This window comes from Panthera onca, chromosome D1 (assembly GCF_046562875.1).
Source record: "Panthera onca isolate mPanOnc1 chromosome D1, mPanOnc1 haplotype 2, whole genome shotgun sequence".
NCBI classification, from domain to species: Eukaryota; Metazoa; Chordata; class Mammalia; order Carnivora; family Felidae; genus Panthera; species Panthera onca.
The window spans coordinates 76185141-76210124 of record NC_138348.1 but is presented as its reverse complement, the minus strand read 5'-3'; the positions used below and the strand labels follow the sequence as shown (position 1 = coordinate 76210124).

General features: G+C 37.4%; 2 protein-coding genes across 9 annotated transcripts in view; one reads left to right on the top strand and one right to left on the bottom strand.

The window, feature by feature from the left end:
* On the bottom strand, positions 1–5997 carry ANKRD49 (ankyrin repeat domain 49). Of its 2 annotated transcripts, none has more exons than XM_060605328.3 (3): positions 5926–5997; positions 2707–3061; positions 1–1516 (listed from the first exon to the last, which is right to left on the bottom strand). In XM_060605328.3, the coding sequence occupies exons 2-3, from the start codon at positions 2962–2964 to the stop codon at positions 1055–1057; spliced, it is 720 nt and encodes a 239-aa protein (XP_060461311.1). In that variant the 5' UTR covers positions 2965–3061; positions 5926–5997; the 3' UTR covers positions 1–1054. The 2 variants fall into 2 exon arrangements, with proteins under 2 accessions (XP_060461311.1, XP_060461312.1); XM_060605329.3 differs by lacking the exon at positions 5926–5997 and adding an exon at positions 5267–5496.
* A 64-nt stretch (positions 5998–6061) lies between these two features.
* MRE11 (MRE11 double strand break repair nuclease) overlaps positions 6062–24984 on the top strand; it is a 78980-nt gene continuing 60057 nt past the window's right edge. Inside the window, exons 1-7 of one of the 7 annotated variants that reach the window (XM_078432987.2) lie at positions 6123–6141; positions 6531–6587; positions 6962–7085; positions 8720–8852; positions 14609–14769; positions 22273–22360; positions 23145–23286. In XM_078432987.2, coding sequence (XP_078289113.2) covers positions 7066–7085; positions 8720–8852; positions 14609–14769; positions 22273–22360; positions 23145–23286 — 544 coding nt within the window. In that variant the 5' untranslated portion in view covers positions 6123–6141; positions 6531–6587; positions 6962–7065. The other 6 variants (XM_078432985.2, XM_078432989.2, XM_078432988.2 and 3 more) reach the window with 6 other exon arrangements.

Below are 24984 nucleotides of genomic sequence, written 5' to 3'. Positions count from 1 at the left end.
TTTTTGTTGCTCAAAATTTTTATTTTTTTTCTGAATATTTATATTTATGCTTTTGTCGCTATCCATGCTGTGGCTTTTTAAAGCCTTAGCCACTTTGTGGTTCTAGCCCCAATATAACCATCATCCTTTCACTCTTAGAATTCTTTGTCCCTTGTCTCTTTGCCTTTGTAGGGCTTGTATAAAAGGAGGGCCTTGGAAAATCAATACTTCCTGTGAACTGGAGAGACCATCTGAGCAGCGCCGCAAACAGCAGGATTAGGCAGGTAAAACCAGTTGGAGAGCAGATATATTATGATCTCTTGGACCAAGGTAGAGTTGTGTGCATGTCTGAAAGGTCATGCTGACTCACCAATGGAATAAGGATCGTGTAGGTTGACCAGGGTGAGGTAGGACTATCCACAGGATTGTGTGAGCTGTGGTAGCGGAGGCAGTATATATAACATTCATGGACTAAACACTTAGCTAACTACTTTCCTGAAAATGGTCTATGCTCTAAAAGACGAAGATCTAAGCTTTTCTCCTGCTTTGTTTTGTTTTTTTTTTTTAAACTTCTGACGATTCAAGTCACTACTAAGTCAGTTCTTATGATTTAAAATGAAAGCAAATGGCTATGGTGATGTCGAGAAGACAGCTGACCTGCACCAGTATATTTAAGACTTTTAAATTCTGAGTTAGCTCACCTTATAAAAATACATGTCAATATACTAAATACTCAACAAAGATCCGGGAGGGGGGGGTATTTAAAAATACACTTCTCTTGGATCAGCACCAAAAATATCATTAGTTTTCTGTACAACCCGTTTACAAGTTTTTAAGTAGAAGTTAAAATTATTTCTGATAAAAATTACAAACTCCACATAAATCAGTAAAGATACATCCAAACAACTTTCAAACACATTTTGACATCAACGGTAGGCATTTTCACTCGGAAGGGCGTTCGAATGTATACCACTGAATGTCTGCAGTGAAACTTTTTGATGTCAATTCTGTATCATGGGGATATTTCATATCTCACACAAAGGAGGCACTGGTACTTGGAAAATTATTAGAACCATTATGACTGAGGTGAAGAATTTGTGCAGCCTTCCACAATTTCAAAGAGGTAGTGATAGACGCTTGTCCTCCGGGCGATATCAAATGCGGTCTCTTCCAAGTTATTTTTCAGACCTGGTTTGATGTAGCGGTTCATCAGGAGGAGTTCTAGGGTATCTTTGCTGTCTCTGTTCCCGGCAGCAAGATGTAAGGGGGTCAAGAGGCCTTTTGTTTGGGCGTTAATATCTGCATCATGCTGGAGTAAGAAAGAAGCTACTCTGGTATTATTCCACTTACAAGCACTGTGCAGGGGCGTCCAGCCATCCACAGTCACCGCGTGGACATCTGCCCCTTGTGCGATCAGCTCACGCACAACGTCTAAGTGTCCACTGTAGGCTGCTCGATGAAGAGGGGTATACTCATCTTCATCTCTAGTGTTCACGTGAGTGGACTTTTCAGAAAGTAGTCTCCGCACCGTAGTAAGCTGAGGAGGAAAAGACATCTTAAAAAACCCAGAACAGTCAATGGAGAAAATTAAGCTATCTCGTGGTGTTAGATTTGATGAAGTTCAACATAAACTTCCTTGTCAGCAGATGACTTTAAAATAAAAATGATTTAACATTTCTTTCGGGGGCAACAGATTTTTAAGAATGAACAGTTAGTGTTAGCCAGGCTCTTGTGTCTAAGAATGTGATTCTCTGAATATCAAAACATACATTTACTCCTGGTCCAATTAAGGCTCATTGCGTAAAAGCTTTGGTCCTAGATGAATAATACAGGCTATTGGGTTTAATCCTTTATATTTCATTAGTTAAGAAAACATAATAATTGATTGATTCTTCGACAGGATTACCACACCAATATACACAGTGCGTAAACTTTAAAAAATAAACTTCTTTATCAGAAGACAATGCTACAAGAAATCTAGAGATTAAAGAGCTCAAACTAAAACAACCTTAGAAATGTATTTTCAGGAAGCGATTTTCAGCTTGGTCTTTGGATCTCTGGTGGGATGCAGTGTGCTCTTGGGTTAAAAAGTTATCCAAAAATACAAGACCTTTTTGGTTAGTTTACTAACAGACATGGAGGAACTTAGTGAAATGTGGTAGAAGTGGATGAGTGGGAAGAATAGATTGGATAATACTGGGCAAATGAGTATTCCTGAAACTCATTTTCTTCAACTGTAAAAGGGAATATTATTATCTTGCAGGGATATAGGAGAATTAAATCAAATAATGTAGTAAAAGCACATGGTATAGTTAGTATTCAAAACATGTTAATTCCCATCCTCCCTTTTCTAAACCATAGTTGTCTCTAGGATGATCTTAATGACTTAATAGAAATGATTTAAAAATATAGGTGACTTCTTGCCATCTTTATAATTACCCCTTAAGCTTCCAAATAATAATGAATAGGATGCTTTCTGGCTTACTATGTACTTTCATGTACATTTCCTCATATGCTCCTCAAAATCCTATATAAAAGATACAGGTATTATGATGGCCACTTTTACAGGTAAGAAAATAGAGGTTCAGAAATGGTGGGATTTGCCCAAAGTTACAAACCAAACAGAGGTTCAGGGATAGGTCTTCTGGCTCCAAATCCAATACTTTTCCTACTATATTATGATTTCCTCTTTAACTGTTTTTTGTTTTGGTTTTTTGGTTTTTTTACCCGATTTCTTTCAGCAGCCCAAAGAAGCAATTTGCTTGGATCTTTTTCCATTTTTTTTTCTTGCAATTGATACCACTCTTCAGTTTTTTCATCTTGCTCCTCATCTTCGTCAGAATTCCCTACCCAGAGACTTTGGGTACCAGTGGGAATAAGGTGTCCGTGCGTTTCCAACAATTCAAGTTGGTTAAAGTGTTCAGAAAAGTCCAAGGAATTTTCTGTATCTGGTTTTCCATCATCATTTACTTTCCCTTTTTCCATTTTTACTGTTATTCTAAATACAAAGCATTTCAAATGCCAGCGTATAATTAATCTTTCTAGTGATGAATTATGTCTGCTTTATTTTATCCATCAAAATCTGGAAACACAAACATAAAAATTATTAGAAAAACAGTAACTGAGTGTTTATCAATAGCATAGATAAGTTTTGCAAACACATACCAATAAACCCTGTCTGAACTTTTTGGATTTATTGGTACTTTACATTCTCTAAATGCTGTGCTGAAAATGAGATTTCAGTTATCTGTATCTTCAGTGGTCTAAAACTTATTTTTTAAGTCCATGGTTATATTTTTCTGAATCTATTGGTTTAGATACTATTGTACTATACTGAGTGATAAATGCTTAAAGCTTCTAAATTATAAAAGAAAGGCATGTTCATGATTTTCATAGACTAGACAAATGATGCAAAGCAGAAACAAAAACTTTTAATTTCTAATAAACTACTTCAAAGACTTAGGCATTCTTAGAGATGGAATAGCCTCAAGGGCATCTGTTCAAATCTCTCATCAATGCAGGTATCTTTATCCTAACGTCTATAATAATTATCCTGTTTCTACTTTGGTAATTTCAGGTTTGGGAAAATTCACTGCTTTGAAAAGGAGTTCCATTCATTGATAGATAACGATAGTTCTCAGTTGGCTTCTTGTTTTGAACTGAATTTTGGCTGTCACTCAGTCCATTCAACAAATATGAATAGAATGGCTGATATGTGCCAGTCTCTGGATATTGGGATTCAACAATGAACAAGACCCATGTCTTAACCTCATGAAGCTTATTGTCTAGTGGGGATGACCAGTAAGAACAGCACGATCTGTGCTATAACAGGACCTTGTCCAAATACAATGAATATACAAGAGGGTTATAATTAACCCAGTCCTACAGGATTAGAAAAGGCTTCTTGAAGGAAGTAACATTTATTCAGCTAGGCTGCCATATTAACTTATAAACCAGTATCAGCTTAAAGAGTTACACAGCTTATTAAATCTTAGCCAATTTTGAAAAATGTGACTAATAAATATCTTAAAAATACCATGTCTCTGCCTCCCAATTATATTTGCTGAAATCAGTCTATCAAGGCTCTTCTCAGATGTTATCTCTTTCATTAAGTCTTTCCTGAACCTCAAAATGAGATCTCTCTCTGGTAGCTTTTTCTGTGCTACATATTGCCTTGTTTCAGCACTAATCTGTTCTTGTTTTAGTCCCTCAGAAGTTAATAAGCTTAAGGATAGGGTCTGTATTTAACTTATCTCTATGCCCTACTTATACAGAGGGCATTAAGAAATATTTGTAGAATTAAATTTAATTAAAGTCCTATCACTTGATTTTGTGTGGAATGCAGAAGGGATTGAGAGAAGTTCCCGAGTTAGTCATACCCTTAAGATACTAATTTCTTTCTAATTTCACCAGTTAAATAGTATTCAATCCTAATGTGGCATTAGATTTTATTACTAGAGCCAAGAGTACTAAATTCAAGTTTCAATCTATCACTCATAACTAACAACTTCTCTTGTCCTGTTACTTCATTGTAAAATGTAATGACTGTACTAAAGGATTTCCAAGTCCTGCCCAGCTTTTCAGTCTATTGAGAGGCCCCATCAGAACTGCTTTGTATTTTACAAGTTCTCTTGGAATTTTCACTTTTTTTTATTGACCTATTGTTGATACACAATGCTATATTAGCTTCAGGTATACGACACAGTGATTCGACAACTCTATACATTATTCAATGCTCACCACAGTATCCTTTATTACTGACTATATTCACTTATTGATTATACTCCTCACTATATTCCTTGACTATATTCTCTATGCTGTACTTTTCATTTCTGACTTATTTTTCCTATAACTGGTAGTTTGTACCTCTCAAACCTTTCACCTATTTTGTCTATCTCCCTTCCCCTCTCCCCTCTGGTAACCACCAGTTTGTTCTGTATTTATGAACTTTGTATTTAGGAACTCCCATCGGAGTTCTCATCTTTTTCTTTCCTCTCAAACTATTCTCTGAACCTTGCAACACAAAAATGATCATACATCAATTCATTAAACACTTAACAGATACCAAGAAATAATATACAGTTCATTTAATTATAGCAAATATAGAAACAATAAAGCACATATTTTATCCTCCCCTTTCCTTTCTATAAAAACTCCCTCTCCCCTTTTTAAAGTAAATTCTGAATTTACTGCTTCAGACAGAATAAGTTACGTGTAAAATTTATTTTTAAATTTTAGGTAGATTAAGAGTCAAACCTAGAGTCAAAAAATCGATTAAGATTCTTACTTGACGACATTCCACCAGGAAGAAACATACCCCATGTTTCTTAAAAGAACACATTTCGACAGAGATCTAAACCATGTCAACTCCTTACAAAAAACTCAGTGACAGATGGTATCATAAACCCCATTTTACAGGTGAAGGCGCTGAGTTTCGGGTAGATTAAAACAACCTGCCCTAGACTAAGGACCCTTTAATGGCACTGAAAGGTCAGATTTTCTAATTCAAAAGTTTCACTTTATATGTGTATATATATATACATATATATATATATATATATGTATATATATATACACACACACACTATATTTTACTGCTACGAGCACAAAGTAGTACAGATGTGCTGAACCCAGGGTCCAGAGGCGAAAATAAAGGATGCGGGGAATAAATAACAAGGGTCCGAATGCTCTAACTCTGGGGAGTGGGAGTGAGGGAGAAGCCCTCTGGCACCGATTGGTCATTTCACAGGCCCGGAGTTGCGCCTGCGGCCTTCCAAACAGCCAAGAGTGGAGAAGCCGCTCCAGCCCTACCCAGGACCCACGACGCAGCCCGTTCAGCAGGGCTCAGCAGGGGTCGACAGGTGACCCGCCCCTAAGGGCCCACTAGTTTTTAGGTGGCGCGAGGGGACCAAGGAGCGCGGGCCGGGACAAGCAAGACCTACCCACCTTAAAGAAGGGAAAATCGCCGCCGCGAACCTCGCTTCCGGGGTCGTCCCTCAGCTTCTCTGGATTGGCTCTCGCATGAGGGCGGGGCCTCGCCGCTACTTTCCCGGCTCCTCACGGCATTTGGTAGCCAATGAGAGCGGGAGAAGACCTGAGTGCTACGTCATCAGTGAGGTATCGCGAGAGAAAGAGCTGCTTTTTCTCTCCCGCCTAATTCAGGTAAGTGGCCCCGCGGGTTCTGAGACCGACGCTCGTGAGTTGCTGTTGCCTTTCTCCTCGGGAAGCTCGCTCCTTCTTCCCGGGTAAAAGACACCCTGGGGGCCCGTTGAGGCTTTGGGAGAGTGAGGGTGTGGGGTAATTTGGGAAACGTACTTGCCTATTTCTGTGGGATCCGGGGAGGAAGCCCTGAGTGGATTGACTCTGGAAAAGAATGGGACGGGTCGGCTAAGTCCTGGAAGGTTCTGGTTCTGGTTTCAGAGTCCGGTGGTGTGTGTGTGTTGAGGCTTGGGATCTCCACCGAACCAGGAGGCCGGACGTGGGAGGGGTGGTTTCACGGTGGTATATACACTCTTGCCCGAATATTTTGGCCGTTTCCACTTGCTTTGCAGGCGCCGGGCGTTTTTCTGCGGAGCACGTGTTTCTTTTTATTTACAGTCGTTTTAAAGGTGGGCCCTTCTCTTTTCATAAATTAGACCTTTTCTTTAAACAGCCTTGTGTTTCAGCAGAAAGTATGGGGTCACCTCCATGCTCCAGGGTAGGCTGCACATGTAGTTTAAACATTTCTGCACACCCAGAATTGTTTGTGTGCTAAACCAAAACTGCTGTATGTGACCCTTTTTGCCCATTCATTTGATGGACATTAGTTTCCTATAGTTTAATCATAATGGTGCAATTAGAATGGCACTGGGGATGTGCCATTTTCTATTGTTGGTTCTTAAGTAAAAATGTAGTAGGTCCTTAGATGGAAATGAGATTCCAAAAATTGGTAGTCTGTTTTTAAAAGAATGTGCGTTTTATAATAATGTAATTTTGCTTTTAGTATTGGGATTTGAAATCGAGTGAGTTCTCTGACATATTTGAGCACACGACCCAGGAGTACTTGGAGAAAAAACTGGTTCCAGAGGACCTAGACTGACGGTAGAAATGAGTCCTGCAGATGCCCTGTAAGCACTTGTCTTCTGGAGTCTTTTTTGTTGCTTTGGATTTCTAAAGCCCATCAACTAAGATCGCCGTAAAAGAAAACTTATTTAATAAATTGGCAGTAAATAAAGAGCTTACCTATGAACAGAAATGTTAGTGATCAAAAAACATTTAGAATGTTAAAAAAAAATTACTATTGTATGTTTACTAACTTAAAGATAATATTCATCTATAGGTTGAAGCCTTGCAGTAATTTGGTGTATTACTTTAGTATATAAGTTTATATTCTTAGGTTTTGTCTTAAAATAGTGAAGCTATAAATATTTTTGAACTTTTGTGAGGAAGTCTTAACTAGTCAGTGCAAGCCTATTTAAACAGTAAATTGCTCTAGCATTGAATCAATTGGAAATGAATCTGAGTAAAATGAAAATCAATAAAAGAATCAGAAGTTATGTGGGAAAAGCATTAGATTTGGTGTCTAATTTCAGTTCCTTGGTTAATACTGTGTGACCTTGGGCAAATTAGCAGTTCTCTGAACCTTGCCTCAATTTCCTTATCTTATATATATAATTGGAACAAAATTGCCTTTCTCAGATTAATTTAAATGTTTAAATGAGAGAATTCATTTGAAAATACTTCATAAAACGCTATGTATTTTGTAACATAAATTGCTAGGGTAATGTGATCTTGAAAATATTCTGATCAGCCTGTGTGTGTGGCAATTAAAACTGTGTGCATATATATCATCTTTGAAGTTTCTGAAGAGAAACCTTTTCTGGAAAAATCTCATATATAAAGATTTCAATTTTGGAGATATATGTGAAAGTTTTTTTAAGTTCCTTGTGGTTTAATGAAAATAGCCTGAGTGGTTAAATCCTGTTTCTTCCACTTAGTTGTGCAATAAATCATTTAATTTCTCTGTTTTGTGTTCTCATCTTTCAGAGACAGTAAATACCTGCCTCTTTACATGTGGAAGTTGAGATGAGATCATAAATCCCTAAGTACTTTTTTAAAAAGAGTTAAAAGTTACATTAAATTTAGGAAAGCCGTAATAACTACTACGTTGCTGCTTCACGTGAAAGTACCTTTGAATACCACCAAATTCAAATGGACTTGTAAATAATTCTGTTTTGTTACTTGGCCAAATTTGTTAATGAAACACTAACTTTGTATAGAGAGTAGAATCAAGCAAGTGTCTTCTGGGACTGCAGTGTAAGCTTATTAGCTTATGAGGATAAAAGAAGGGCTTTTTAAATGAACTGGTCAAGTATGATTTTCCTGGATGAGTACAAAATAGATAAACAGCAGGTTTAGATATGGGGTCAAATCCTCTTGGGTTTTTTGCTCTGGAATAGAATTCGAAAACAACCAGGCTCCCAGGTCCAAGGTAAAAAGGAGTATATAAAACTGGTTGTAACAAGGTTATACTTTTTTGAAGGAGTCACAGAACCTTTTTAAAATTCGTATGTTCTGTTTTGAATTAGTGGTAGGCAAACTATGTAATGTTAAAGATCTATTGGATGCTTTACATTTTCAGACCTATTTTGAGGCTAGAAAAGCGATTTTACTACATAACTGTTCTTATTTATCTCACAAATTTATGTTTTAATTGGTTTGAGCATACTCTTATTGTATTGAAATGTTTCTTTTAATACAGTGACGATGAAAATACATTTAAAATCTTAGTTGCAACAGATATTCATCTGGGATTTATGGAGAAAGATGCAGTCAGAGGAAATGACACATTTGTAACATTTGATGAGATTTTAAGACTTGCCCAGGAAAATGAAGTGAGTTGGCTTTACATTTTTCAGTTTCTGCTATGTTCTTTTAGTCAATTGGCTCGTTGCTTCTTAAAGTTGGAGGTTGGTTTTACAGGCTCATGTGCCTACATTGCCTGCTTAAATGTCAATATACGAAAAGCCTAAAGCAGAATTAGAGTGCCTTGTCACCTTAAATCAAGTAGGAGCTACTTTTGCCAGAGGTTTGTAAAAGTTTACAAATATTTATGGGGTGTTTACAGAGTGCTGGATCCTGTGGCAGTTTCTATTTGAAATGGAAAGATGACTGTCATAGTTTCTGCTTTCTAAGAACATAAAGCGTAACAGGATGTAAGATTTAGACAAATGTCCATAATGCTCAGATGCAAGGTCTTAATGTGGCAGGAACCGTAAGAAAATTATCAGCAGCCTTTCCTGGGAGTTTAGACATAGAAAAGATCACATAGAGGATAGCAAGATCAGTTTAATGAACGAGATGGCATTTAACTTGGGATTTGAAGGATGGGTAGGCTTTTGATGGGTGAAGAGCATAGAGAATGTACATTTCCCAGGAAGAAGGGCACAGAGGTGAGACAATATGAGAGGTATGTTAAGGGCACAAGTCAGTTTTGCTCATTTGTAGGCCATTTATTAGAAAATATGCTGAAAGACTAAGACATGAGTTGAGCTGCATCAAAGAAGGCTTCAAATGCCAGATTAAGGAGTTTGTGCCCAATCCATTGGAAAATCTTTGGGCAACAGGGTATAGCATGAATTGAAGACCGGTTTGAGGCTTTTTTAAAGTAGTGGCATGGGATGGAAAAAAAGGAAATGAACGCCAGAGGCATTTTTCAAAGATTGGATTTGAATACTTTGGGGGTGGGTTATGGGAAAGGGAAGGGTCAGTGACTGGAGTATGTTAAGTTTGGGCAAATGGTGGTACCAGTAATAGAAATAGGTTCTAAATAAGGATGAGGTACTTCTTTATGTGGGAAGGTAATGAATTCTGATTTAGATCATTTGAGTTGGGAGATTCCAATAAGACATTCAGGTCAATATTCCAGTAGACAGTTGAGATGTCCTGCTGGACATTTCGGAAGAGAGCTGGGGAGTAAACATAAATGCTTATGATTTACAAATTAGTATCTCTAACCTTGACTTTTCCTCAGTGTTCAGTTTATCTGCAAGTCTTTTGGTTCTTCCTCCCGAATGTATATGGAAACTGTTGGTTTTTTTGCCTATATATTTAGCCCCAGACTTCTATCATATTTTGCTGTAGTAGCTCCCCGTGGGTCTTTCTGTTTGCATTCTTTTTCCCTACATCTGTTCAGCATAGCAGCCAAAATGAACTTTGAAAATCATAAATCAGATCGTACCACTCTGCTGCTTAAAATCTTCCAAGTGGCCTTCTAGTGAATCTAAAATAAAATTCAAATTACAAGGCTCAAGTTGGTCTGGCCTCTGCCAGGAGACTTCTACAACTGTCTGCCTTGTTCAGTGTGCTCCATCCACATTGGCATTTCTGCTCTGGGACCTTTGCACGTCAAGTCTCTCTGCTTGGAGCACATTTTACCTTTGGGAGAGGTCTTCCCGGATATCTCCAAACACTCTTATCAATTATTCTGTTTATTTTTTTCATCACACCATCTGAAATAATATATTGAATTGTTTACTTGTTGACTATTGACCTTCCTCCACTAGAAGGTAAACTCCATGAGAGGGAAAAATCTTTTCTGCTTATTCATGCTGTATCTTAATCTAGAAAGGATCTAGCAAGCAGTAGGTAGCTTTTAATAAATTTGTTAATGAGGGACACCTCAGTTGGTTAAGCATCCGACTTCGGCTCAGGTCATGATCTCACGGTTTGTGAGTTCAAGCCCCACGTCAGGCTCTGCTGACAGCTCAGACCCCGGAGCCTGCTCCGGATTCTGTGTCTCCCTCTGTCTCTTTCCGTCCCCCACTCATGCTCTCTCCGTCTCTCTCTCAGAAATAAACATAAAATTTAAAAAAAGTAATAAATAAATTTGTTAACGAATGAAAGAATGTCTAGTAATATTTTTTTTTTTTAATTTTTTTAACGTTTATTTATTTCTGAGACAGAGAGAGAGACAGAGCATGAGCAGGGGAGGGGCAGAGAGAGACACACACACAGAATCTGAAACAGGCTCCAGGCTCTGAGCTGTCTGCACAGAGCCTGACACGGGGCTCGAACTCACGGACCGCAAGATCATGACCTGAGCCGAAGTCGGACACTTAACCGACTGAGCCACCTAGGTGCCCCAGTAATATCTCCTTTTAAGATGACTTCCTCTTTCCCTGAGGTCAGGGAAACTTATAGCCAAAGGATGTCTGTTTCCTGCCAGAAAAGCTTGTGTTTTTTCTTTTAGTACTAAAATACTTCTTTTCCTGGGCATAAGCTTCTTTCTTCTACTTTGTCTTTTGCTTCCCTTCTATTTTCTCAGTTCCCTTCCTGCATCCCTTAAGTTTAACACTCCCCTCCCGCAGCCCCACGCTAGTATTTTATTTACTTTTTCCCTTAGTTTGTATTTAACAAAGTATTTACTATTGAAATCTAAATTTTTCCTAACTTTAAGTGCCCTACTTTGTGTGTCTGTGCCATCAAATTTGCCTTATTTCTACTCCTTAATTCCTTGGAGCCTTTATTTTTCTTTTTTTTTTTTTAACTTCTAACAGTATCCGTCTCAGAAATATTGCAAGCATAATACAAAGAATTCCTTACCTTTCACCCAGATTTTCCTACATCTTACCCCATTTGCTTTATTTTGTCTGTTTACACACACACACACGCACACACACTTTTTCTGAACCATTTGAGAGTCATTGCATATGTAACCACAGTGCACTTATCAAAACCAGGAAATTAATACCGATTCGATACTGTCAGATAACTTTAAGATGTTGCTGATTGTCTCAGTAATGTCTGTTACAGCAATCTGGGGGCAGGGTGGCAGAGTCCAGGTCCTACCCAGGGTTACATTTTGCATTTAGTTGTCCTGTCTCCTTAGTTTCTTGTAATCTGGTACATTTCCTCAAAGGTCAGCCTTTGTCTTTCATGACCCAGACATTTTTGAGAAGTATAGGCTAGTAACTTTGTAGAATGTTCCTCAGTTGGATTCGTCTGATATTGCCTCATGACTGGATTCACTTTGTGGCGGGAAGACCATAGAAGCAAAGTGTGTCCTTTTTCAGTGTTGCCTGGAGTCACCAGCTTTTAAAAATATTAAAAAATTTTTTTTATTTGTGGTAGAATACACCTAACAAAATTTACCATCTTCAGTGTCTTTAAGTGTAGACTTTAACAGCATTAGGCACATTGACGTTGCTGTGTAACCAATCTCCAGAACTCTTCCTCTTGCAAAAGTGAAACTGTACCATTTAAACAACCACTCCACCTCCTGCCTGAAATGTTTTCTGTGTTCCTTTTGTTTTTCTCTATGCTGTTGATTGTGATGATTTTCTTCCTTTATTCAAATCGTGTTCATTTTTGAAGACCTAGCTTAAGTCCCACATTTTTATTGAAGCTCCTCTGACTACTCTAAGATGGAAAACTTTCCTTCTTTCCTTTTAGATTCTTTGGCCGGGCTAATAATTAAATTGACCTAAGACACATTAACAGGAGAAAACCAAATTTTGTATGTATAGGAGCCTCATAAAAATATGAGACTCCCCAGCAGTCAGGTAATCGAGCCTTATATACCATCCTGAGCTAAAGAGAAAGGAGGTAGAGGTCTGGGGTTTCAAGGGAGGGAGATGATTCATGGGAAGATGGGAAGAGCAAATGTTGGTCATGCCACATAGAGAAGTCTTGTGTGTGGGTCCCTGGGTGGCCCAGTCTGTTGAGCATCTGGCTCTGGATTTTGGCCCAGGTCATGATCTCACAGTGACGTCCAGCCCCGCGTGTCAGGCTCTGCACTGAGCACGGAGCCTGCTTAAGATTCTCTCTCTGTCCCTCGGCCCCTCCCCACCGCTCAGGCTCTCTCTCTCTAAAATTAAAAAAAAGAGAGAGAAGTCTTTCTGATATAAAAAGTTCTCTCTGATAATAGCTCTCTTCCTGGTATAGGCCCCCAGTCAGTTCTTTGAGGTAGTTAGGGGAAGTTTAAAAAAAGCTATTCCTGAGTCTACTAAGTCTTAATTGCCTTTAGCTCCAGTCCATGTGCCATAGTGACACTTTCGGGAGTGGTGTATTCTCCCCCTCACTACTGTAGCCTAAGTGATCTGGGTTCTTTTGTATAATTAAGAACTTAATCAAGTTTCTTTAGGTAGATTATATACTTCTTGAAAGCATGCGTGTTGGGCTTTTTTCTGTATAATTTCTTTCTTCTCTTGTTTCTAGAATGCTCTTCCTTAAAGTCTCATTTATTCTTTTTTTTTTTTTTTTTTTTTTTTTTTTTTTCCAACGTTTATTTTATTTTTTTGGGACAGAGAGAGACAGAGCATGAACGGGGGAGGGACAGAGAGAGAGGGAGACACAGAATCGGAAACAGGCTCCAGGCTCCGAGCCATCAGCCCAGAGCCCGACGCGGGGCTCGAACTCAGGACCGTGAGATCGTGACCTGGCTGAAGTCGGACGCTTAACCGACTGCGCCACCCAGGCGCCCCAAGTCTCATTTATTCTTAATAGGGTAACCTAAATGCTACCATGTTGGCACTTTTTTTAAAAAATTGTTTAATGTTTTTTTACTTTTGAGAGAGAGAGAGAGACAGAAGCATGGGCAGGGGAAGGGCAGAGAGACACAGAATCTGAAGCAGGCTCCAGGCTCCAAGCTGTCAGCACAGAGCCCGATGTGGGGCTCGAACTCACAGACCATGAGATCGTGACCTGAGCTGAAGTCGGACACTTAACTGACTGAACCACCTAGGGGCCCCTTGGCACATTTCCTTCTGCACGCATTGTCCTCAGATGACTTCTTCCCTTCAGTTAAAATTAACTGTAGTGTCATTGCTGCTCCTGGTTTGTTTACATACTCCTAGTGCATGTCTGAGTCTGACTTACGTTCAGATGCATAGCCGTTTGTCTCTTCCACTAGATTCTGAACATATTTAGGAAAGGAATTGTGTTTTATTCGTCATTGTATCCTTAGGGCCCAGTACAGGGAATTGTACATTGTCAGTCCTGGACATCATCTGTTCTGTAGATTGCAGTTTCCTTAGGTGGCAGTGCCTGTGTGAGCCCTAAATAATTGTTGAATGAATTGAATGAGTAATCTAAATTGAATTGGCTATCTTGTCCGTAGGTTCCATTGAAGTTCTAAATTTATGTTTAATTTGAATAACAAAAGATAGTGATTACTCTGGGTAGCATGAGTCAGAGGTTTGGTGTAATAATTTGAAGATGGCTTTTTTTTTTTTTTAATGTTTATTTACTTTGATGGAGCCCATGTGCATGTGGGGGGGTTGGGGGGGGGTGGGGAGGGGCAGAGAGAGAGGGAGAGTAAGAATCCCAAGCAGGTTCCATGCTGTCAGTGCAGAGCTCCACGTGGAGTTCAGTCTTAGAAACTGAGATCATGACCTGAGCCAAGATCAAGAGTTGGATGACCATCTGAGCTACCCAGGCACCCCAAAGATGGTTGTTTTGAAGGTGGCCTAGGAACCTAAGTTGGAGTCAAAGTAATCAACAGACTGCAAGCTTTTAAATAAATAAAATATAAAATTTTGAATCTCCATACACATCGGTATCTTTTATGAGATTTTTTTGTACTTCTTTATAGTTTTAACATTTTTCCCTATAAAACATACTAATTTTCACACTATTTTCTGTTGATTAGGTGGATTTTATTTTGTTAGGTGGTGATCTTTTTCATGAAAATAAGCCCTCAAGAAAAACATTACATACCTGCCTCGAGTTATTGAGAAAATATTGCATGGGTGATCGTCCTGTACAGTTTGAAATTCTCAGTGATCAGTCAGTCAACTTTGGTTTTAGTAAGTAAGTATATTTAAATGCTTAAGTGAATGTTTTCTTTTGTGTAATATTTTCTGTGAAAGACAAACACATTAACAATTAGCTATTTGACCTTCACTATGAGCTATTTTCATAGTAAGTGTAATTCTTTGAATTTCTTTATGTCATTGTGTTAATTTGTATTTCCCTAATTAATAGTGGGACTGAGAATTTTCTTAAATTTCTGTTGTACATTTTGGTATCCTGCTCTATGCATACCCTTTGCCCATTTTAAAAATTGGGATTTTTGTCTTTTCCTATTGAATTTGCAGAAGTTATTCATATGTTCTAGAGGCTAAGCCTTTGTTAAGCATGAATTTTTTTCTATCCAATCCGTGGATTGTCTTTTGACTTTTTTTATGGAGACTTTTGTTGACAAATACAGTACTTAATTTTGATGTAGTATCATTCTTTTTCCTTAATATTCATACTTTGGGGACTGACTGATGATAGTCACCTAGAACCCCATGTTGTAAAGATAGTCTCGTGGTTTTTCTTAAGCATTGCACAGGATACCATACTACATGTGGTTGAAATGTTCTCTCAGTTTCCTCACACTGTGCCAGCTTCTCCGTCTTTTCTTACCTTTCATTTCCATGGTACTTCTGAAGTATACTGGTCATTTTGTAGATTGTCCCTCAATTTGGGTTTTTCTTGTGATTAGACCAGGATTAAGGGTTTTCAGGAAGGTATTCCATAGAGGTGAAGTGCTCTCTCATAGCATATCTGGAGTACACGCTATCAAGTTGGCTAATTACTGGTGAGGATAACCTTAATCTCTTGGTTAAGGTGGTGCCTGCCAGGTTTCTCTGCTGTCAAGTTAGGATTTTTCCCTTTTCATACACTCTTCATTAGAAGTGAGTTGCTAAGTCTAGCCTGCACTCAGAGGGATTTAAGTGTCACTTCCTGTAGAGAGGAAAGAGTATCAAAGGAGATGGGCATATTAAAACTACTGTAGTCATTAGTAAGTATTTTGGGGGAGATATTTGAGGCTGTGTACCTATTTATTCTGTGTCGCCTTAAAGTTTGTCCACTAATTTTAACATTCGTCAGTGGCTCTTGCCTATAGCAGTTTTAACCGTGGTGTTCTAATGCTGATTTTCCATTTCCCACGTTTTTCTGCATTTATTAATTAAAATTCTTCTGTAAGGAAGATTTGTCCCTTGTCCCCCGCTTGTTAATTTATTGACTCAGCTATCAGAAGGAACTTCTTCAATTGTCTATATCAATATGAACTCATTTTTTCCCTTTGTGTTGTAATTTAATGCAATTGTAATCTGTTTTGTTGCTCAGAGGATATGTACAAAGGTTAGCCATTGGGTACTTTTTCAGATTGGCTCCTCTCTCCTTTTGACTTACCCTCATTTTCCCCTCCATTTCCTATTTTTTGGCATTAGAAGATGCTCCAGATGAATTATTTTCCCTTCCCTAGCTTTAGACTCATCCATTTCTTCAAGGAGTCCTGGTTCCTTTGGAAAAGGTATTTGAAAGCCCAAACCTAGATGCTAGGCTTGCACATTGCTGTCACCTTGTCACTGCTTCTAGGGTCTCTCAGTGCCCAGAGCTAAGAAACAGATGCATATGCATGGACCTATCTGGATTTGTTTTTTATCTATTTAACTATCTGTATTTTTTCTTTCTCTTTTTATTATGTTTGTCTATTTTGAGAGAGAGTGTGTGTGCAAGCAAGTGGGGGAGGGGCAGAGAGAGAGGGAGACAGAATCCGAAGGCTCCAGGCTCTGAGTTATCAGCGTGGAGCCCGACACGGGGCTTGAACTTACGAGTCTGAAATCATGACCTGAGCCGAAGTTGGACCCTCAACCGACTGAGCCACCCAGGCACCCCTAACTATCTATATTTTTTTTTAAATGAGTTCATGTTGGGAGGTAAATTTTTAGAGATTTTTGTATGTGAGAAAATGGCTGTATTTAACTTTGCTCTGGGTTGATAGTTTGGCAGAGTGTAGAATTGGATTTTAAAAGTACCTATGATTTTTAACATATGTCGTTGTTAGAAATCTGATCAGTGTCTTTACCTGTCTCCTATTCAGATCCAGAACGTTAGTGTTTTCTTCTTTCTCTCATCTTATTTTTAAACTGCTCCCCTCACCTTTGCAAACATGTTTACCTGTTTCTTTGCTCACTATTGTTGCTTCTTACATTTCATTTTTTCCCTATGGATTCCATGTTCTTCTTTCTAAAGTACTGTTTTCAGTAGTTTTTTCATTGAGTGTCAGTGAGTGGTAAACTCTTATTTTTTGGTTGCTGTTGAGAAGTCTGCTATCACTGTAGTTGCTGGAAAACAGTGTAATATTGTGATTAAAAGCATGGATTCTGGTACCAGACCATGTGAATTCGTGTCTTGGCTCTACTTTACCTTACTTTTATATAGTGATGATCTTACAGAGTTGTTGTGAGGAGTAGTGGAGTTAATAAGAAAATTGCTTAGAATAGCAACTGGCAGAAAGAAAATTCTCAGGTAACTATTAAATTTTCTCATTGTCCTTAGCATTTCACAGTCTTACTAGGACATATTTAGTTGTGGATTTAGTTCTAATTTTTCTGCTTGGGTATCCTCATGCATTTCAATCTAAGAATTATTTTTTTCAGTAATTTTAGGAAGTTCTTAACCATTACATTTTCAAACATTGTTGCCTATTCTTTCTGAATATTATTTATATCTCTTACTGTTTTTGTTATGTTGCCCATTACTTTATCTCTTTGTGCTGCATTCTGAATAATTTCCCCTTCTAGTTTACTAGTTCACATAGAAAAATAGACAAAAGAAAAGGTAGGGAAAGTCTGAAAGAGAAAACCACTAAATAATGACTAGCCCTATTACATATTAAAGTATATTAAGCCACATTAACAAAATGAGGGATGAAAATTATATGATCATCTCAATAGATGCAGAAAAAGCAGTTGACAAAATTTAGCATCCTTTTATGATTAAAAACTCCCCCAACAAAGCGGGCATATAGGGAACATACCTCAATGTAATAAAAGCCATATATGACCCAACCCACAGCTAACATCATACCCAGTGGTGAAAAGCTGAAAACTTTTCTTGTAAGATTCAGAATAAGGCAAAGATTCCCACTCTCACCATTCCTATTCAACATCAATTTAGAAGTCTTAGCTTGAGCAGCTGGGCAAGAAAAAGAAATAAAAGATATCCAAATCAGAAAGAAGGAAGTGAAGTTGTCTCTAATAGCAGATGATAATGTTATATGTAGAAAATGTGAAAGACTCCCCCAAAAAACTATTAGAACTAATGATTTCAGTAAAGGCCCAGGATACAAAATCGGTAGACAGAAATCAATTTTATTTCTATATACTAACAATAAGCTATCAGAAAGAGAAACTAAGAAAAGAAGAATAGGAAAAGAAAAAGAGTAAAATACTTGGGAATAAATTTAATTAAGGAGGCAGAAGAGCTATACACTGAACTATAAGACATTGGTGAAGGAAACTGAAGACAAAAAATGGAGAGAGATTCTGTGCTGGTGGGTAAGAAGAATGAATATTGTTAAGCTGTCCCTATTACCCAAAGTGATCTGTAGATTCAGTGTAACCCCTATCAAAATTCTAATGGTTTTTTCCATAGAAATAGAAAAAACAATCCTAAAATTTGTATGGAACCACAAAAGACCCAAAATATCCAAAGCAGTCTTAAGAAAGAAAGACAAAGGTGGAGGCATCACCCTTGCTGATTTCAAACTATATTATAAAACTATAGTAATCAAAACAATGTGGTTTGGGCATAAAAATAAGACATCTAGGTTAGTAGAACAGAATAGAGTACAGAAATAAACCCATGCATGTTTGGTCAATTAATTTATGACAAAGGAGCCAAGAATATACAATGGGGGAAAGAAGAGTCTCTTCAATAAATGGTATTGGGAAAACTGGACAGCCACATACAAAAGAATGAAGCTGTCCCCTTTATACCATACACAAAAATCAACTCAAAATGGATTAAAGACTTGAATGTGAGACCTGAAATTGTCTAACTCCTAGAAGAAAGCATGGGGAGTAAGCTCCTTGACATCATTCTTGGCAGTGATTTTTTTTTTTTTTTTTTGGATTTGAAAACAAAAGGAAAAATAAACAAGTGGAACTATGTCAAATTAAAAAACTTCTGCATAGTGAAGGCAACCATCAACAGAATGAAAAGGGAACCTGCGGGATGGGAGAAAATATTTCTAAGTCATACATCTGATGAGATGTTAACATCTAAAATATGCAAAGAACTTCTATAACTCAATAGCAAAAACAAAAACAAAAGAAGACCAAAAATCCAATCCAATTAAAAATAAGCAAAGAAACCAAAGACATTTTTCTGAAAACCTACAAATGACCCAACAGGTATATGAAAAGGTGCTCGAAGTCACTAGTCATCAGGGAAATGCAAATTAAAACCACAATGAGATATCACCTCACACATGGCTATCATCAAAAAAATAAGAACAAAAAAATAAGAACAAATGTTGAGGAGGATGTGGAGAAAAGGGAACCCTTGTATACACTGCTGGTGGGAATGTAAATTGACTTAGCCACTACAGAAAACAGTATAGAGGACCCTCAAAAAGTTAAAAAAAATAGAACTACCATATGATTAAGCAATCCTTCTGGATATGCATCGAAACAAAATGAAGAACAGGCTCTCAGAGAGGTAATCTGCATTCCTGAGTTTGTTGTAGCGTTATTCACAACAGCCAAGATACAGAAACAACCTAAGCGCCTCTCCGTGGATGAATGGATAAAGATGGATTAAGATGATGTGGCGTGTAATATGAATATGAAATACTATTCAACCATGAGAAAGAACATCTTGCCATTTGCAGCATGGATGGAATTTGAGGGCATTACGCTATTAAATAAGTCAGACAAAGAAAAATACTGTGTAACATCACTTAGCATGTAAAATCTAACAAAGCTGAACTCGGGAACAGTCTAGAATGGTGGTTATCCAGGGCCAGGACTTGAGGGAAGGATAGATGTTGATCAGAGTATTAAGTTGTAGTTACAAGATGAGTAAGTTCTAAGGATCTGATGTACAGCATAGTGCTTATAGTTCGTAATATTTTATTTTATACTTGAAGGTTTCTGTGAGTACATTTCAAATAATCTCGTCACACACACACACACACACACACACACACACACACACACACACAAAATGGGTGTGATGCTAGTGTTAGCCAAGCTGTAGTGGTTATTTTGCAGTATACGTGTTTCAAATAATACATTGTATAGCTTAAAGTTCTACAATGCTCTATGTCAATTATTTCGTAATAAAGTTAGAAAAAATATAATGCCTCAATAACTAAAAATGTAATATGACTCATGAATTGGTAAGCAGGTAAGTGAAAGAGTAAAGAGATCCAGAAATAGACTCAGTACATGTAGGAATTTAATATTTGGAGAAGGTGGTGTCATATCTCTAGGGAAAGTATGGATTATTCAATAAGTGTACTAGAAGAAACTATTAGACATTTTTTAAAAATGTAGATATGGGAAAGGCTTTTCTGTGTATGATACAAGCTGAGAAGCCATAAAAGTAAAATTGATGTTAGTCTTTGTAAAAGTAAATTTCTGCAGGGCAAATACCGCCTAGAACAGAGTCAAAAGTCAGTGAGAGTTAAGGTAGGGAGAATATTTGCAATGAATTTCAAATTAAGGTCTAATTTCCCCAATAGATAAATAGTTCTTTTGACCCCATTAAAAAATCCAAGAGTTAATAGAAACATATGTGAAAAATACAGACATAGTTCACAAAAAAAATAAAGTGACACTTGGACATATTAAAAGAATATGAAAAATACAAAATGGAGTCCATTCATAAGAAAGATACTAAGTTAAGCTCTACTGAGATATTTTTCTCTTGTCAGATTGGCATAGATCAGTGATTCTCAATTCCAGGGGCACATTGTAGTTACCTAGAAATCTTTCAAAAAAAAAAAAAAATGATGACAATCTGTAGGCCAGTTACTCTCTGTGTCATGGGCATTGATAGATCTTAAAAGATTCCTAGATAATTCTAACATACCGCTAGGGTTTAGAATCCTTGGCATAGGTTTATTTTCTTTTTTAAGTTTATTTTAATTTTTGAGAGAGAGAGAGAGCAGCACGGGGGGGTGGGGGTGGGGGGGGGGAGCGGAGAGAGAGGGAGACACAAAATCCGAAGCCAGGCTCCAGGCTCTCAGTGTCCTCACAGAGCCTGATGCAGGTTCATACCCATGAGCCACAAGATCATGACCTGAGCCAAAGTTGGACACAACCGACTGAGCCACCCAGGCACCCCGACTGCTGGCATAGATTTAAAAGCTTGATAGCTTATGTTGATGGAATAAAGGGAAAAGTTGTCTCTTATGCATTGCTGTTGTATTGTGTGTAAATTTTTCCAACTTCTATAGACAGAAATTGGAAGTATTTCCAAATTTACAAATTCATTCTTGTCCTTTGACTAAATACCCTTCTGGATATTTTCTTATATTTGCACAAGGGCAACTTGGTACAAGAGTACTCACTGTAGCATTATTTGTAAAGCAAAAACACTGAAAATGGTCTAAATGTCCATTGGTAGGTAACTACTTAAACACATTCTGATAGCCCATTCGATGGTGTACTGTCCCACCAGAGAATGCACAAGGAAGCTCTTTATGTACTGATGTAGAATGATTTCTAAAACATATTAAATGAAAAAGCAGGGTGCAGAAATCTGTATTACACTACTATTTGTATAAGAAGGGAGAAGATGCCATTTATTTGCTATGAAGGTATAAGATATTTTTGCAGAGATAACACTATGAAGTTTCTAATGGCATCTGCCTCTGAGAGGAGGAGCTAGCTGACTCCAGGGGCAGGAGTGGGTGGGAGACTTTTTATTTTTTGTTTTTTGAGAGCAGGGAGGGGCAGAGAGAGAGGGAGAGAGAGAGAGAGAGAGAGAGAATGAATCACAAATGGGCTCCACACTGTCAGAGCAGAGCCTGATGCGGGGTCAAAATCACAAACTGAGAGATCATGACCTGAGCCAAAACCAAGAGTCAGACACTCAACCAGCCGAGCCATCCAGGAGCCCCGTGGGTGGGAGACTTAAATTGCACAAGTAGTAAGTGATAGAGCTGGAATTTTGAAGCTTGGATTCCAAAACGGATGTGTTTCCTCCCCTCTCTCTTCTTATACAAAGGCCTTTAAAAATTTGAAAGCCTCTTTACTTGCCATTAGTCAGATATCCTTCTCTTTCATACAATTCACAAGCACCATATACTACAGTGTTTTCTTTAAAGTGTAGTACTTTGAAGCACTTCAAACTTGGAATGAATTGTTGCCTGTCATTGTATTTCTTTCCAAACTAGTGGTCTTCTGCCAACTTATCCAGTTTGCCCATAAATTGTATTAATTTTTTAAAGGAGGGTATTGTGGAAAATAGCTTTTGTCTTGTATGGAAACATTAACTTTGTGTTTTTGTTGTTGTTTTTTTAAGGTTTCCGTGGGTGAACTACCAAGATGACAATCTCAACATTTCGATTCCAGTGTTCAGTATTCATGGCAATCATGATGATCCCACAGGGGTACTTACTGGGTTCTTACAGTTTGTTGTCACTTTAGTTTGTGGAAGGCATTCTTGTCCTTTCCAGAAATTTTTCGTCAGTTGACTCAGAAAGTCAAGTTGACTTTGTATCATTCACATAGTCTTTTATATTGCTTTTTAGATAATTTTTAAAAATCTGTAATAGTAGTTGGTGTGTGAGGTGTGCTTTTATTTCATTAGTGCTGAGTTGACAATAAGTAACTCGAAGTAAGGATAAATACCTAACATTTGTATGAAGCTTTCAGTTTACCTGGTGCTTTTGTGTCTCTTATTTCAAAATTTCACCTGTAGAAAACGATTTTTCATGGACAGTTCTAAATCTAAATTAGATCGTCTTATTACCTGTTTGATATGGAAGGACCTTATAAAGGTCCTACACTTGAAATATCTTTTTGTTTTATCTGATCATGAACACCATAAATCACTACTTACCTAGTTTTCTTCCCCCCATGGCTTAAGAGGTCAGCTTAATATTACAAAGCACTCATTTCATGGCTGGTTTTTATTTTTTGGTGGCCAAGACATCCTAAGTTTTGATGAAATGTTAACGTGGCATTTAGCATGTGGTTCCAGGTGCAGTAGGTCATTTGTAATTGAAGAAACATAGCAAATACTTTCACTATTGTAATTTTATTTTGAGAAGACACTGTCCTGATCTATGTTTTAGTAAGTGGTATATGGAATATACTTTTAATAGGTAATATGATGGAGATTACTTATTTTTAGATATATACGTTAATATTCTTTGAAAACATTCTACGTAGGCAGATGCCCTGTGTGCCCTGGACATACTAAGCTGTGCTGGATTTGTAAATCACTTTGGGCGTTCAGTGTCTGTGGAGAAGATAGACATTAGTCCAGTTTTGCTCCAAAAAGGAAGCTCCAAAATTGCTTTATATGGCTTAGGTAAGATGGTTTTATTTTACTGTTTATGACAATACATAATTGTTTAAGCAACTGGGAAATCACATTCTGGAATGAACTTTCTTGCTGTTTGGGAAAGAGTGAGGCAAATCTAATTATTCCTTATGCGTGACCATAAAAAATGACAGAAGGTTTTAGTAGAATTTTTTAGTATTTAGTAAGACCATTAGCCCTTGATACTTCTTTCATTGGAGGTTTTGATTAAAAAAATGTTTTCTTTTACTATCTATTGTTTATTTTTTCTTTCTTTTAGACTCAGATATAGAATCCTGAATGTTAGAATTGTAGAGTAATTAGAAAAACTGCATTTTAGGGGTGCCTGGGTAGCTCATTTGTTTAAGTGGCCGACTCTTGATTTTGGCTCAGGTCATGATCTCACAGTTCATGAATTCGAGCCCCACCAAAGCTGTGAATGCAGAGCCTGCTTTGATCCTCAGTCTCCTTCTCTCTGCCTCTCTCCCCTCATGCTCATTCTCTGTCTCTCAAAAATAAATAAACATTAAGAAAAAGAAAAACTGCATTTTGGTATCTTGGAAGTCTTTGAAATGTCTGAAGCTTCGCTGTCTAGTACAGTAAGTACCAGCCTCAGGTAGATATGGGGCTGGTCTGCGTTGAGGTATACTATAAATACAAAAATCACATCAGATTTCAAAGACTTAGAAAAAAAAAGTAAAGTACCTTATTAATATACTAGGTTAAATAAAATACATTAAAATTAATTTTACCTGGCTCTTTTTACTTGTTTTAATGTGGTTACTAGAAAATTTTAAATTCTGTATTTGGCCTGCTTTAGTGGCTCACATTATGTTTTTGTTAGACAGTGCTAGTTCAGATCTGTCATCTATAATGCTCAGAAAATTTGCTTTATCAACTTGACTGTCCTCAATTTATTTAGTGTCCAGTAGGTAAAAAAAAAAAAAAAAAAAAAGCCTTTTTGCTAGGCTTGTAGCCATATGAACAAAAGATCAAAGAATATTTTTAGACTGCATTCAAAGTCTATTTGTTGAGTCTTCCTTGGATTAAGTTCAGGTTGATATTTTGTTTTATGAATGCAATAGCTTTAGTAGTTTTATTGTGTATAGAGTTATAAAAATTATATTCTATGTTAAATCAACCTTAAAGTAGTACCCTGAGAGAAATGAGAAATTTCACACTGTAACCTTTGCATAGTTTTTATTATTTTTTGAGTGATTTTAGTGTAATAGAAGCCTTAGAAGACCTTATTTACTTAATTCTCTTCGAATATGTTTTTAAAAGTATAATTATGATGGATGGTTTATTTAAATACTTTCTCTAGGGCGCTTACAGTCTTTGTCCAGTTTTCATAATTTCTAAAAAGTAGAAAAGCATCATGGTTATCTGTAGAGAGATGGAAAATGAGATCAAAGTGTTATGTCTGATTTCCCAGGTGATAGAGCAGGAAGTGAAATACACTTTTTAAAAAGCTACTAACAGGTATTTTAATCACTGCAGTGTTAGGGGTCATATCTGCAGAAAATCATTGATCCTCCTACTTTCAGACTAAGACCCTGTTATGCCTCAGGCACCCCCTGGAATATCCCTCAGTCTCCATTTTCTCCCAGAGTCTCATTCCATCCTGTTCTCTTCTTAACTGGACTACACACACACACACACACACACACACACACACACACACACCCCAATCCTTCTCTCTACACA